Source organism: Rattus norvegicus, chromosome 1 (assembly GCF_036323735.1).
Source record: "Rattus norvegicus strain BN/NHsdMcwi chromosome 1, GRCr8, whole genome shotgun sequence".
Lineage (NCBI taxonomy): Eukaryota > Metazoa > Chordata > Mammalia > Rodentia > Muridae > Rattus > Rattus norvegicus.
In genome coordinates this window covers 78,079,175-78,094,263 of record NC_086019.1, presented here as the reverse complement: position 1 = coordinate 78,094,263, position 15,089 = coordinate 78,079,175, and the positions used below count along the sequence as shown (strand labels likewise).

At 48.4% G+C, this 15,089-nt stretch overlaps 3 protein-coding genes across 3 annotated transcripts; 2 read left to right on the top strand and 1 right to left on the bottom strand.

Annotated features, from left to right (window-relative positions):
• Window positions 1–527: 527 nt before the first annotated feature.
• On the top strand, window positions 528–2,758 carry Tmem190 (transmembrane protein 190). Its single transcript, XM_039100631.2, has 6 exons — window positions 528–666; window positions 784–819; window positions 1,511–1,636; window positions 1,723–1,807; window positions 1,892–2,124; window positions 2,483–2,758. The coding sequence occupies exons 1-5, from the start codon at window positions 609–611 to the stop codon at window positions 2,121–2,123; spliced, it is 537 nt and encodes a 178-aa protein (XP_038956559.1). The 5' UTR covers window positions 528–608; the 3' UTR covers window position 2,124; window positions 2,483–2,758.
• A 233-nt stretch (window positions 2,759–2,991) lies between these two features.
• Window positions 2,992–8,384, bottom strand: Tmem238 (transmembrane protein 238). Its single transcript, NM_001400949.1, has 2 exons — window positions 7,362–8,384; window positions 2,992–3,102 (listed from the first exon to the last, which is right to left on the bottom strand). Exon 1 carries the CDS (start codon window positions 7,894–7,896, stop codon window positions 7,369–7,371), a length of 528 nt encoding a protein of 175 aa, NP_001387878.1. The 5' UTR covers window positions 7,897–8,384; the 3' UTR covers window positions 2,992–3,102; window positions 7,362–7,368.
• Window positions 8,385–10,731: 2,347 nt separating this feature from the next.
• On the top strand, window positions 10,732–13,319 carry Rpl28 (ribosomal protein L28). Its single transcript, NM_022697.3, has 5 exons — window positions 10,732–10,767; window positions 11,084–11,172; window positions 11,255–11,378; window positions 11,796–11,914; window positions 12,123–13,319. Exons 2-5 carry the CDS (start codon window positions 11,092–11,094, stop codon window positions 12,210–12,212), a joined length of 414 nt encoding a protein of 137 aa, NP_073188.2. The 5' UTR covers window positions 10,732–10,767; window positions 11,084–11,091; the 3' UTR covers window positions 12,213–13,319.
• Window positions 13,320–15,089: the final 1,770 nt, after the last annotated feature.

Below are 15,089 nucleotides of genomic sequence, written 5' to 3'. Positions count from 1 at the left end.
ATGGAGCCTGTGATAAGAAACCCAGGGCCAACCCACCAGCCCCCACCATCCCTACCTCCTCCTGATCTGGTTGCTGAGGAAACCTTCTCTAATAATGGGGCTCAGTGAGACCCCAGTGTCCTAGGGTCCTTTTTTTCCTGGTTGCTAAAAGGAAAAATACCCTGGCAATGAGGATTTCCAAACTTGGGTCTCTTGAGGCAGCTTCTTTGGACATTGGGTTAGGAAAGAAATGGATTCTGCATTCTGCAATTCAAAGATTTCACCAACCCCAGATCCTTACCCTGTCAGGTTCCAGATGAAAACGGCCATCTCCAGCCCCTTGCTTTGTTCTGTTTCTCTTTTCCTCTTCTCTTGCTGAGAAGGCTTTCTCTATATCGGAAGTCTCCCAGTGCCCACCCACCTCTTCTCCTAAGTAAGGAGCTACTTCCCAGTCAGGAATGATGGGGCCAGGGCACCCCTCCTTGTGAACCCCTTGCTGAAGGGATTCCCTAGCAACAGAACTAAGAATACTGGGGCTGAAGCTTTTGGGGCGGGGCCCAGCTGTTGCTAGGGTTGATGTCCTTCAAGGTTTCTTTCCATAGAGGCCCCAGGGGGTCTGGGGAGGTAACATGGTGGGGTCTGGGATCTCAGCTTTGGGCCTTCTCCTGCTGATGCAGGGCTCAGTAGGTGAGGGTACTGATGAGGCCATCAGAGGGCTGTGGGCAGGGCCATCAGAGGGCTGTGGCCAGGGTCATCACGTTGGCTGCCACACAGTCTCCCAACATCACTCCTTTTCTCCCACAGATGCGAATGGAATCCAGGGATTTTTCTACCCATGGAGTAAGCAAGAGCCAAAATTCTGGGGCCCAAGGAAGGGACCTCAAGTTAAGATTGTAGGGTGTGTGAGAGAAAGGCTGGGGGTTGACCACTGGATCTGAAGGAGAAGAGCTGCAGGGTAGATCCTTGGGTGTGAGGAAGGAGGGCTGGGAACTCAACCTCTGGACTCGGTCTGAGGGAGGAGAGCCAGATCTTGGTCCTTGGTTCCTCAGATCTAAAGGAAGAAGTCAGGGGACTTACCTAGGGTATGGAAGAGAGGGACTAAGGCCTGACCTCTGGATCTGAAGTAGGTCAGGGAACTCAACCTCTGGGTCTGAGGGAGGTGAAGAGCTTGGAAACTTTTATTAAAAAGGAGATCTTGAGCTTTGAGCCTCAGGTCTGAATGATTGTTGAGGCCTATAACCCTGGGTCTGGGGTCTGGAGAGCTGCCTGCAACCTTGACTCCTGAGTTTGAGGGAGAAGGGTTGTGGAAGACTCTCTGAAGGAAGAGGGGTGGGGTTGGGATGTCCAGGATTGAGGGAGGAGGGATGGAAGCTAGGTCTGAGGGAGGAGGGCTGGGTCTGGAATCTTGGCTCCTCTAAAGAATACTGCCAAATACACAGTACCACAGCCCCACAGCCTGGCCTTGGCGCTCTTGTGCCTGTAGCCTCCAGGGACAGTTCTGTTACTTAGCACCTACTGTGGTGGCCCTTAGGTTGTGAGGGAGATGTGTGGGACCGAGAGAGCTGTGGGGGTCAGGCAGCAATCGAGAATCCCAACCTCTGCCTACGCCTGCGATGCTGCTACCGGGATGGTGTATGCTATCATCAACGGCCAGATGGTGAGTGACCTGGCCGAAGACTGGATGTTTCAGAGGGTGAGGGTGCAGAAGGTGGATCCCTGGACCTTCCTCCTCCCCTTTTCTAGAAAATATGCGGAGGAAGCATATGTGGGCACTGGGCTGGACCTGTGGCAGCCTACTCTTCCTGATCACCAGTATCTCTCTCTTCTGGTGAGTGTGGCTGGGAGGCCAGCAGGCATGGTTCTCCACAGAAGGTGTGAGTGATTCAAGCTGAACATATGCTCTCCCCACCAGGTGGGCCAGGCGCCGAGACATGCTGCATGTACCACGCTTTCTACGAGGGAAATGTAGTAGACTGGCAGGGTCAGTCTCCCTACTGTCTAAGGACCGACGAACGGCCAACAAGAAGCCAACCCCAGATGCCACCACTACCCAAGTGTACTCAGTGCCACAATCCTCAGGAGGCGCTGAAGTAGAAGCTGCAGCTACAGTTTCCGGGGAGGAAACAGAGGGAGCTGAAGAATAGGGTAACCCTGGAGGACCCCTTAATACAGATGTAGCATATAAATGTGTGTCTTTTTTGAGATCTGTGGGGGAGCAGGTGGCCTTACGAGTGCCTTGCACGGTGTGCACATGTACTTTGAGGGAGATTAAGGGGTAAGGACTTAATGTGGGCAGTAGGTATGATTAGGGACTGTGAGCTTAGTGTAGAGGGGTCTGTTAAGAGTGGGTTCTGGGAATAAGTACTGTGGATCTGAATCATGGAAGTTCTAGGTGTGGGTGCTTGTGTAGGGGGTTACAATGAAGTGAGCTTCCAATAGGGGGATTTGGGGTATTAGGGATACACACAGCCATGGTAACGTGTCCTAAACCATGCTGTTTTAGGAAGCACCATGAGCAACTAATCTCCAGTCCTCAAACTTCCCTTGCCCCTCAGCACAGTGCCTGAGTGGCTACAGAAGTGCACGGGCATCATCCAGCAAGGACTTCAGCTCCCAGAGTCTCCACTGGCCAAGCCTTTTCTTGGAAGTGTGCTGTCTGCACTCAGCTTCAGTCTGTCCAATTAGCTCTCTCTCTCTCTCCTCCTAGTCTTGCAGGTATCCTGCATCAATGTCATTTTCTATATAGGACCAACCCTGTAGTAAATATCTTGCAAGTTCAGTGTGCCCCTGTGTCTGTTGTTCTTGGCAGATCTAAACTACCCTAGGGAAGCCTGGGCTGGCTGGGTCTGCATGCACTCAAGATCCTTCTTCTCACCTCCTAGGTGCCCCTATCAAAGAGTCAGTAAGAAGCTGGGGTCCTACTATCTCCAGGGCCCCCAAGAACAAAGGTGTCTTGGCCTGGCAAATCACTCCCCTTTGCCAGTTCAGGCCCTTAACCAGACAGGCAAGCAGTGCTCCAAAAGTGAAACATTTATCCAAGTGAGGTGACAGGTGGGTTTCCTGCTGTCCAAGTGATGTCCACGGCAGCTGCATGTCTCAGTCAGGTCCTTAGGATGAGGTTATCTGTGGGAAGGCAAGGTGGGGTTAGTGGCTAGTTAGGTTTGCTCCTCTTCTCTCCTTTCATTGTGAGGTTCTCTAACCCATGAAAGGCCAGGGAGATCCTTACTCACTGATAGGCACTTAAGCTTATCCCGCTCCCCTCTGCTTGCTCTGGAACCCTGAGGGGATGTGTATGCCAATGTGCTTCTAACTCACCAGAATCCAATGATCGGAGTTTATGACAGGAGAAAGCAAAGAGACAGAGGCACAGAGACAGACCCAGGGAGTCACAAAGACTAGAGAGAGAAACAGAGATGGAAAAAAATAGACAAAGAAACAGCTGAGCCATCTCTCTAGCCCAAAGAGGATCTTCAAAGCTAATCTGGGATGCATAGTTTGAGGCCAGCCTGGGCTACAGAGTGTGAGCTCCTGTCTCAAATAAATCAAACCAAAAGGGCCCTCATGGTGGAAGGGAAGAACCCACTCCCACTGGTTACCTTCTGATATCTATACATACACACTCCAGAGCACACACAGATGCACACATACTAAAAATAACTATGGCTCAGCGGGTAAGAGCACTGGCTGCTCTTCCAGAGGTGCTGAGTTCAAATCCCAGCAACCACATGGTGGCTCACAACCATCTGTAATGGGATCCGATGCCCTCTGCTGTGTCTGAAGACAGCTACAGTGTACTCATCACATATATGAATAAATAAATAAAATATTTAAAAATAAATAGATGTACTTAAAAACAAAATTTAAAAAAAAAAAAGAAAAAAGAAAACCAAACCACAAAGAACCAAGGCAGATGAGGTAGCTCACATCTGTAACCCTGGTATTTAAAAGGCAGGAGTGTACCACATATTAAAGTCCAGCCTAGTCTATATAGGAAGTGCCAGGCCAGCCTATGTTATATAACGAGACCATGTTAAGTTAAGGAAGGCAGAAGAAGGAAAAGATTTGCCCCTTGTGTGAATTTTGGTCACAGGGGAGGTTGGCATTCCTAGAGCATGCCCTTATGTCAAAATTCAAGTTCTTTGAGGCTCGCCCAAATGTACACTTCTGCGTAAATGTCAAGGATCTTCAGGAGCCAAGTTAACCACAGATGACTATTTTGGCATCTATCTAGTGTTGTGATCCAACATTTGTCCATGCTTCACAGACACGTGGTTATTAAGCCTTTAAATATTTTGTGCATGTAATTTTTTAAGATTTGTGTTTTATTTTATGCATAGAAATGTTTTGTGCCTGGTGTCTATGGAGGCCAGAAGGGAGCATCAGATCTCCTGGAATTGCAGTTACTTATGAATGGGTGCTAGGAATGGAACTTAGGTCCTCTGAAGAGCAGCTAGTGCTCTTACTGCCAAGCCACCTCTCCAGACTCTGTTTTGCTGTTTTGAAACAGGCTCACTATCATGGTCCTGGCTGGCCTGGAACATACTATGTACATTGGGCTGGTCTTGAATTTGCTGTGATCTGCCTGAGTGCTGTGATTATAGAGCTGACCAACCATGTCTTCTGTGATGTGGTGCTGGGAATTGAACCCAGGGCGGGCTTGATACATGCATGCTAGGTAAGCTCTCTCTACAACTGAGCCATACCCCCAGCCCTAGCTGTTTCCTCATTTGAACCACAGAACAGAGACTCAAATTCTTACTTTTCATGAAGTACAGAATAGAATTAATATGTCTTTGGATGCCCAGAAGAAGAGTAAAAATGTCTTAGGCTGGTGAGCTATCTCACTGGGTAAACACACTTGCCATGTAACCCCGACAACCTAAGTTCTGTGGTGGAAGGAGAGAATCTGTTCACGAAAGATGTCATCTGACCCTCCCAGATGCACCATGGTGCATTCACTAGTGCATGCTATATAAAAAGTGCCAGACTCCATGTTGCTTGTAAGCCCAGTGCGGGGGAGGCAGAGACTCTTAAACCCCTGTGGCTGATTGGCAAGCCAGTCTAGCCTAATCAGAGATCCAGGCCAAGGAGAGATCCTGTCTCGAAAACCAAGATTGCTGGTTCCTGAGGAATAAACCAAAAATTAATCCTCTGGCCTCTATTCAAAATGTGTGCACAACATGCAAATACAACATACGTGTACACACACACACACACACACACACACACACACACACCACAGTTTTAGGGTTTAATTCTTTTACAGATATCCTACATAGGATATGAATTTAGTCATTCCCATCTATCCAAACCCAAACCCATCCATTTATTTGCATATCTACCTGCCCAAACAATCCTATAACTCACGTTTATGCTTCTCTTCACCTAACCCTATGTATTTATTCATCCACCTACTCATCCATTACATCTATTAAACAACTCATGTCATGATGAACCAGGAGGACTCTGTTCAAGGTGAACCTGGGCATAACCAGCAAGACTGTCTCAAAAACAAAGCAAACACTCATTCATCTATCCATTGGTTCTATGGAACCATTCCAGCCATTTATCAATTCATTAATCCTATTGCTCCCACGCACCCAATTCATCAACACACTCTTCTACAAACCATTTACCGATCCACCCCATCCATCAGCCAACTTGTCTGCTCTGCATCCACCCATCTAGCAACTGAAATGTATCCATTCGTCCATCAATCTGTATGCAACACATTTATCCGTCCTCAACCCACCCATCTACTTATGGATTCACCCACCCTACACATTATTAACCTTTCCTGAGTTCACACTTTTGCTGGGTGGCGTTAGGAACAAAGACACCAAAGACCCTGGGTTTCCCTGTATGGGGTTCTCTGGCAGATGTGAGAACCAGTTCCAACTGAAGTTATATACCATGCGGTTATCCAAACAACGATAAGAACGGGCACAGACAATATGAATACTCAGAGGAGGTCAGAGGAATGAGCTGGTCTAAAGAAAATTTTGGAAGTCTTCTGGTTGGACTGCAGATAGCAATGGCCCTCCTTGTTATGAAGGACATCTGTCTATCTGTGGTCTGAGAGATTTAAAAGCAAATAAAATGTGGGAAAAGGCAGAACTTAAAAATTGGAGGCTTTACTTATTGACTAATGGCCTGGGTTTAATGCGACAGCAAGAGAGAGCCATAGCAGGTCTTTGAGTAGAAGCAGGGAAGCTGAAGAGTGTTTAAGAAAGGAAATTCAGGGGCTTCAAGAAAGATGGCTCATGGGTTGCGGATTTAGCTCAGTGGTAGAGTGCTTGCCTACCAAGCGCAAGGCCCTGGGTTCGGTCCCCAGCTCCGAAAAAAAAAAAAAAAGAAAAGAAAAGAAAAAAAAAAAAAAAGAAAGATGGCTCATTGGGTAAGCTTGTCACCAAGCTTAATGGCCTGAGTTTGATTCCCAGGGCCTACATGCTGGAAAGAGAGAATAGATGCTACAAATGCATTGTACTACAAATGCACACATAACATGCAAATGGTAAGTGTAATTTAAAAAAATAAAATTTGGGGGATAGAGATTGCTGCATGGTTAAGAGTGCTTTTTCTGCTCTTGAGCAGGGGCCAAGTCCAGTTCCCAACACCTACATCAGAAGGTCAATACTGCCTATAACTCTACAGGGAATCTGACACCATCCCTCCTCTGGCCTCTGCCAGCATCTGACACTTAGGGCATTCAGACACACACACACACACACACACACACACACACACACACACACACACACAAATAAAGCTGATCTAGCACTGACTGCTCTTCCAGAGGTCCTGAGTTCAATTCCCAGCAACCACATGATGGCTCACAACCATCTGTAATGAGATCCGATGCCTTCTTCTGGTGTGTGTCTCAAGACAGCTACAGTGTACTCGTATAAGTAAAATAAATAAATCTTAAAAAAAAAAAAAAAAAAAGCTGATATCAGTTCAAGGCTAGCCTGGTCTACAAATCAAGTTCCAGGACAGCCAGGGCTACATAGTGAGTCCTTGTCTCAAACATCAGAAGGAACATGGGTGCTTTCCCTCTCTCTGCGCCAACTGGTTCTTCACCTTTGACTTCACATTAGTCTGGACTAATGGTGCTCTTCCATTTGCACATTTGTGTGGTCCGGGCAAGAGTGTCACCTACTTCTTGTACAGTAACAGTAATGAGCTCAGAGAACTGACTACAGGGAGGATGGCATGAGGCCTGTTGCACGTGGGAGCAAAAGAAGGAGGGTGTGCTGTGACTCTTAACCTTGTCCCACCCATCCTTCCGTGTCTCTGCTATCTCCGTCTCATTTCCCTCCAGTTTCCCCTTTCAGCGACGTGTCTGTCTCCCCACATCTCTCACTCTTTCTACGTGTCCTCACCTGTGGCTCACTCGCTGCCTGTGCCCGCCGTCCCGGGCCCCGCCTCAAGCGTGGCGAGCTGCAGACGCACTCGGCGGGAGCCGGAGGCGGACGGCTGGGGCGTGCGGGCCGCTCTGCGCGCTGAGCGGAGACCGGCTGTGGTACGGGGACTGGCGGTGGCGGGCGCCGACCAGCGGCGGGACAGCTTGCGCGCTAGGCGGGCAATCGCCGAAGGCCGCAGGCCATAGTCGCGCTCCAGCTCCTGGCGCGAGATCTCGATGTTGCCGGTGTACCAGAGAATCCAGCCCAGCAGGCTCAGGAAAACCAGCAGCGCCCCGGAGTAGATGAGCAGGTCCCCGAAGTCGCGGCCGCGCACCTGCAGCTGCGCGAACACGCCGGTCAGCAGCGCCGCCATACCCGCCACGTCCAAGGCCACGGCCAGCAGCAGCGCCATGCGGCAGCGACCCAGGCCGGCCGCTGGAGCCGGTGCGGTCGCGGGTGTTGAAGCGCAGGCTGCGGACGCCTGCGAGCCGCACACCGGTGATGCGGCCGCCATGGCCCTCGGTGGCCCGCCGCCGCTTGCTCCCCGACAGCGTCCCGGGGTGCGGCTGCCCGGGGCGGAGTTAGGGCCCGGCGCCAGGTGTGCCCAGTGGCTGCATGGTCACCTGAGCTTACAGCCTGGACCTGGTGGCCCGGATGATGCTCTATATGACTGAGGTCTGGGAGGATCTGTGGTGCACGACCCTGTCCATTAAGCAGGCCAGGTGACTAGGGCCAAACTTCAGGGTGGCAAAATACAGCTAGCTAGATGGCGTTTCTACTTAGTGCCCGCCACCCGGGGGCCACCTGGGCCACTAGGCCCATGGTAAACCAAAATTGGGATCAGAAACAAAAAAACCGAACACGCTGGGATTGTAGTTCCCTTGATGGAGTGCTTGCCTAGCATGCCCTGCACAGCACAAAAAGACATTCTCTGGAGCAGCCAGAGCCCTGAAGCTGCTGTCTCCTTGCTTGTCTTTTGAGATCTCTTGTGAACCAAGGGTGGATCTACAATGAACCCATCTCCCGGGTGCTGGCTGACAGCATGTGAACACAATATACTTAGCTCAGGGTTCTGTTAGTGCTCAGATGTTAACCTGACACGACCTGCCCTCGAGTTCCCAGCCAGTTTCTGAAGTGTCCAAGTGTCATAGAAAGGAAGTGGCAGGGAAATTGTAGCTTTAGCTTGAGAGTGGTGGCCCATGCCTTTAGTCCCAGCGCTTGGGAGGCAGATCTCAGAGTTCAGGCCAGGTTGGTCTATAGAACGAGATCCAGGACCGCCAAGGCAACACAGAGAAACCCTGTCTCAAGTCAAACCAACCCAAAACTGTGGCCTTTTTGTTGTTGTTGATAAATGCTTCTAGGAAAAAATGTCCTACTCTGGAAGCTGATCCCTGAATATGGCTTTGACTGAGGGAGAATTTAATGGGTCCATTCCAATTAGGGCATTAGGGCACTCTGGAGCTGGGAGGCAGCATGGCACAGGCAAATGGTTGGGTCAAGCCATGGGGAAAACTCTGGGGAACCAACAGCTGTTACAGGAAAGTCCTGATCTTCCACACATCTACACTTAGGTGAGTCCATTCTCCCCTGGGGTGGGAAACTTCAAGACAGTTCTGTCTAGGTTCTCCCAAGACTTAATGTAGTTTCAGAGTTGGAGAAAACTCAGGATGATGGAAGAGAAAATGACATTTTCTACACTGGTGCAGCCATTGGTACCCCTGTAAACAAACTCCCATCCATGAGCCTATAAGTAACATAAAGGAAACTCACTTGGACACACACATACAGATTAGCTGTGGTGGGAGAAGGGAGTATATATTATATACATATAGGAAAATGCCATATAAACCCACTTTATGCATAATTAAATGCTAATAAAATATTAAGAATGATTGTGGTGGACTGGAGAGAAGGCTCAGCAGTTAAGAGCACTGACTGTTCTTCCAGAGGTCCTGAGTTCAATTCCTAGCAACCATGTGGTGGCTCACAACCATCGATGCCCTCTTCTGGTGTGTCTAAAGACAGTGACAGTGTACTCACAAATAAAATTAGAAAGCTGCCAGGATTGGCCAGGTATCGCTGAGGACAGACATAAGGAGTGTTTCTGCATAGAAAGAACCAGGCATGAGAGAATCAAGTTATTAGACAGCAGTACATTTTTAGAGAGGTCTGAAAATGGTCCATTGGGCACTGGTGTTTGTGTGGGGGACAGTCAAGAAGAGTAATGGAACCATCTGAAGACTCCATGCCAGAGAAAAATCTTTAAAATCGTTCATGCATCCATTTAAAGAACAAGTCTTGAGGACAGGAGTGATGGCTCTCAGTGGTTAAAGATCCATTCTTGCAAAGGGCCTGGGTTTGGTTACCAGTTCCCGTGAGGCAGCTCACAAACTGCCTGTAACTCTAGTTCCCTGGGATCAATGATTTCTTTTGGACTTGCATTTCATATGTTAACACAACATCCCCATACATCATAATTAAATGTAAATAAATCTGGGGTTGCAAAGAAGACGCAGTGGTTCAGAGGACCCAGGTTTTATTACCAGCACTCACAACTGTCTAACTAAATCCAGGCACCAGGCGAGCACATAGCATCCATACATATATCCGGGCTTAAAAAGAAAGGACAGGAGAAAGCAAGCAAGCAAGCCCTCATACATATTACAAAAAATTAATTAAGTTGGGACTGGAAAGATGGTTCAGCGATTAACAGCACTAGCTGCTGCTCTTCCAGAAAACGCTGGTTCAATTCTCAGTACCCACCGGGAAGTTCACAACTGCTGTAACTTTAGTTCCAGGGTATCCAACACCCTCACACAGACATACATGCAGGCAAAACACCAATGAATAGCAAATAAGAAATAAGTAAACATAAATACTTTTTAAAAAATAAATAAATCTTAAAATCAATTAAGCCCCACGTAATGATACAGTTCTGGAATCCTCAATATTTGCATCCATAAGGCTGAGGTGGGAGGATAAGTTCGGAATCTACTAGACAAGGGTGCAAAACCCTTTTTTCAAAATATTTATTAGTGCCCATCATCTAGTGCTAAGTGCTAATTGAACAGACCAGGGTGATGCGGCGGAGAAATAGTTCTCCAGATCTCTGCTTTTGGAACTTCACGAAAACCCAGTGACGAAGTTCGAAAACTTCCGACCAGCAGCATCGTGCCACCGCGAGAACTCGCTGGGATCTACAGACGAAGATTTCCGAAGGTTCCCGAGTCAAAAAGACTCGGAGGCGGAACCCAAGGATCGGAGAAAGCTGGGTGGCGGATTTCAAGAGCGCCACCGGAGGAAGCGGAAATGCGTTGTCATTTTAAAGGTGTCGCCCCGCCCCTAGTGTCTTTCTTTCCGTCTCCGGCCGCCGCAGGGAGAGGAGGTGAGCGTGAGTCCTCTGTCCGTCCCGCGTGGCCGCCATCTCGCGCCCACCGCCTGGGTTTCCAGCCTGTGTTTTCTCTCCTCGTACCCAAGGGCCGTTCATAGTCCTTATTCCTCGCCGGAAGTGGGGCCTCAGCGTCCCTTCCCCTCCTTTCTCAGCCTCCGCGGTCTTAGTTCGGCCTACCTCCTTTGGTCACTCATTCCGGCCTTGCAAAGCTCTTGCTCGTTTTCTCCCAACCGTGCTTCCGATTACCTAGACGCCTATCCACGGCATGCTTCTCTATTTGACATCTTTCGTGTGTCCGGTTTCTCCCTAGTCGCCGCCATGTCCGCGCATCTGCAATGGATGGTCGTTCGGAACTGCTCCAGTTTCTTGATCAAGAGGAATAAGCAGACGTACAGCACGGTAAGTGTGGCCCGTGTGGGAGAAGGCACTCTGCCTCTTTGGCATATCCGGGCCTTAACCGTCTTCTAAATTTATTCCCCAGGAGCCCAATAATCTGAAGGCCCGAAACTCCTTCCGCTACAACGGGCTAATTCACCGCAAGACGGTCGGAGTGGAGCCTGCGGCTGATGGCAAAGGGGTCGTGGTGGTTATGAAACGCAGATCCGGTGAGCCTTTGCACACAGTAGCTCTCCCTTTTTTTCCCAGAGCTCCTGTCCTTCCTCTGACTTCCTAGTTAAAAGTCCAAAAGTGGAGAAACTTACAGTTTCTCTATATAGACGACGGTAATGTCCTGGAACTCTTGTAGACCAGGCTGATCTCTAACTCAGATCAACCTGACTCTGCTTTCTGAGTGCTGGAATTCAAGGCTTGTACTACTATATTCCTGCTGTATCTGGGAGTTTTAAAGAGGAATGGGTTTTTCACAGGACTTGGTTGAGATCGACCTATGGCGACCACTTAGGGAGTGTAGTGAATGGGCTGGTGGAAAGACAGTCGAGTAAGAGTGAGCATGTTCTTCGGTGAGGCTGTGTTTCATCAAGGGCGTATGCAGATGGACTTGATTCCTAGTCTCTCCTTAACAGGTCAGCGAAAACCTGCCACTTCCTACGTGAGGACCACCATCAACAAGAATGCTCGGGCTACCCTCAGCAGCATCAGGCACATGATCCGAAAAAACAAGTACCGCCCTGATCTGCGTATGGTGAGTAATGGATGGATCCTTAGGGCAAGGGGACAGCTGAGGGACTGGATGTAGGCCTGGGTTCTTGACTCTGCCTAGCTGGAGCTAGGCTGGAGATTCTTCTGACTTCCCAGCCTTAGGACAGCCTTTCTGTAGTCCTAGGAAACAGGTAGCAGTAAGTGGGAGTGTCTTTTGAGTTTGTGAGCTAAGTTCCTTATCCTGTCCTCAGGCGGCCATCCGCAGAGCCAGTGCCATCCTTCGAAGCCAGAAGCCTGTGGTGGTGAAGAGGAAACGGACCCGCCCCACCAAGAGCTCCTGAGCCCCACACCCCAGAAGCAATAAAGAGTCCACTGATTTGTTCGACCACCTCCTTTAGGCCTCCTGTTCTGTGGCTCATTGAGCTGTGGCCCTGCGTTTGTCTTTAGTTGTGCCATCAAAACTCCTCTTGTTAGGAACTTGTTCATCTGAAGTGGGGGTTGTCAAGGCTAGACACTCGGTGCAGAGCATCTGTCTAAATGCTTCCTATGTTGTGAGTATCTAAAGAGTTAGTTACCAGCCTGGAAGGATATAGGCTGAAGAGCCATTCACAGGGCCATCTAGGCACCAACAGGAGTGAAATCAGATTGGGCTGAGGGTTGATTTCCTGTAGAAACAGGAGTGAGGGCAAATGATTACAGGGTTCTTAGCAGCTGATAGTGTCAGATACCCTGAGCCCCTCTGCCTGAGCTTGAGGCTGTCTTACCAGGTCTCAGTCCACTGACCCAGATAGGCCCCGCTCTTGAGTTGACATGCCTCCTAATAAGAGGAGAATGTTAATACAAAGGTTTCAGAGTGAAGTCCTTAGTGAAAGTATGTTCTATTCATCTGATGTGTAAAACAGTGACAATCCTAAATGTCACATTCGGGGTGGGGTGGGGGTGTCAGCTAGGAGTTCATAGTGCAGCAATAGAGTTTTAGTGTGTGTTGCTAATCCTGAAAAATGTCAACAAAGTCTAGTTTTTACCAAATGTTTTGTAATCTCAACATTTTGGTAGGCTGAAGCAGGTGAATATTTAAGGCCAGCCTGGTTTACATAGCAACTCTGAGGATACCCAGGGGTATAGAGATGACCCTGCCTCAAAAATAAGCCATTGTAAGTCTATCTGGATTAGTGGGTGACACAAGTACACAGGTGTACTGAGGTATTGGGCCATTTCTTGCCCCTTCCAGCCAGTATTAGCTATCACTGACATGACGAACGTGAGTGAGCCTTGAATGCAAAATAGTACACCATTTTTACCAGAGCTTTGTCTCTGCTACACAACTCAGGCCAAAGAGCTGCCTGAGTCCTTTTGGGGACTGCTTGAGCCCCCTCACTGGAACATTTGACTTTTAACACAGCCTCTTCTGGTTTTCCCCAGTGCAAATGAAGGATGGTAAGATTGCTGATGTGTCTCATCTGGATTATTTGTTGTTCATTCTAGTCCGACTTGAACTATTTTCAACCCAAGTTTAACTCATGGCAACCCTTCTCCGTCCCAGGCTCAGCTCACTTAAATCTAAATCCCTTATATTTTGAGCTGCTGATGAACATAGGGTCCTTGGCAGCAGTCCCACCCAGGTGACCTATTCACAGGAGAAGTAATCTTTTTAACCTAACTTGTACTCATTTTTATTGGGGTGTGAACAAGGTGAATCCGCCCTCTTTGAAAAAGCATGGGTAGGGGCTAGAGAGGAGGCTCAGCAGTTAAGCTGTGGCTGCTCTTGCAAAGGTCCTGAGCTCATTTCTTAGCATCCACATGGAGGCTCACAGCTGCTTGTAATTGGATCTAATGCCCTCTATTGGCACACAGGTGTATATGCAGATTTAGGACTCAGTAAATGAACCTTAAAAATCATGTGGTGCATGCATAGAAGTCAGGGGAGGGTGGTGGCCTGCTCTATTTTTTTTTGGTTCTTTTTTTCGGAGCTGGGGACCGAACCCTGGGCCTTGCGCTTCCTAGGTAAGCGCTCTACCACTGAACTAAATCCCCAGCCCCTGGCCTGCTCTATTTTAAGGCTTGAGTCTCATTGATCTTGGAGTCAGACTTGGGAGGCGGCAACCCCCAACTTGTCGCTGCCCACCTTGGTGTTGGGGTTACAGTTCAGCTGTGTGGCTGCCCCTGGCTTTGTCCATGAACCCACTTGCACATGGGGAAGTCAGAGGACAACTTAGTGGTTTATTCCTATACTTTTCGGTCGACTCTGGGGATCAAACTCAGGCTGCCAGGCTTGCAGGGCAAGCTCCTTTTGCTAAGCCATCTTGCTGGCCCGTAGCTAGCTTTGTAAACACTTGTTTCTTTGAGGCATGGTTTCTCTGTAGCTCTGCCTGTGCTGAACTAGTCCTAGTGCTGTGATTAGAGACATACTGCCACTACTGAGCTTAATTTTTATCTGTTTTAATGAGACAGGTCTGTGTATGCAGACCAAGCTGGCCTGGAACTCAGATCCTCCTGTCTCCAGGGATTAAAGGCATAGGCCTTATTGTGTATGAGCCTAGTGTGCTTAGCAACTTCAGTTTTCCTGTGCATCCAAAACTGTCCTATAAAGTAGCTAGGCATGAAGGCATGATGGCACATGTCTATAATCTTAGGATTCAGGAGACTGAGATGAGAATGATTTGAAGTCAGCCTAGGCAGTATAGTGAGACCCTACCTCACAAAGAACCTTATCAAACACACATGTATGTATGCATGCATTAATGTTCACCTCAGATTGAGAAATCACTTTTTGATTAAGAAAAAAAAAAGTCCAAGTAACCTTATCCTAGAGCCATCTCACCAACCTGTCATATTTAAACTTTTTACATTCATACAGACTTTACCCCCAAAGTACACAAGATTCCTGGTTACATTTGTAGTCTCTGATTAAGGAGCTGGGTGCACAAGAGATAGGATGAGAATGAACTATTGCAATGCAGGACTATAGCAATTAATTTTTTGTTTGTTTATTTTGTATTTTGACATAGGATTTCTCTGTGTAGTTGGCTAACCTGTAACTCATTAAAGCAATCTTTCAAACAAACTATTTGGGGATGGCTTAGGAGGTAAGGAGCTTGCCTCCAAGCCTGAGGACCTGAGTTCCATTCCTGGAAAGCATGTGTAGGAGAGAAACAACTTCTGCAGATTATTCTCCAGCCTTCATATGGACATCGTCTCACATTCTCACACACGTTAAC

Excerpts from the sequence above, each read along its gene's own strand:
- Tmem190 (XM_039100631.2), top strand. The coding sequence starts at position 609 with ATGGTGGGGTCTGGGATCTCAGCTTTGGGCCTTCTCCTGCTGATGCAG. Across the intron at positions 667-783 it reads GCTGATGCAGGGCTCAGTAG|ATGCGAATGGAATCCAGGGA; the intron begins GTGAGGGTACTG and ends TTTCTCCCACAG. Across the intron at positions 1,808-1,891 it reads ACCAGTATCTCTCTCTTCTG|GTGGGCCAGGCGCCGAGACA; the intron begins GTGAGTGTGGCT and ends TCTCCCCACCAG.
- Rpl28 (NM_022697.3), top strand. The coding sequence starts at position 11,092 with ATGTCCGCGCATCTGCAATGGATGGTCGTTCGGAACTGCTCCAGTTTC. Across the intron at positions 11,173-11,254 it reads ATAAGCAGACGTACAGCACG|GAGCCCAATAATCTGAAGGC; the intron begins GTAAGTGTGGCC and ends TTTATTCCCCAG. Across the intron at positions 11,915-12,122 it reads ACCGCCCTGATCTGCGTATG|GCGGCCATCCGCAGAGCCAG; the intron begins GTGAGTAATGGA and ends TCCTGTCCTCAG.
- Tmem238 (NM_001400949.1), bottom strand. The coding sequence starts at position 7,896 with ATGGCGGCCGCATCACCGGTGTGCGGCTCGCAGGCGTCCGCAGCCTGC.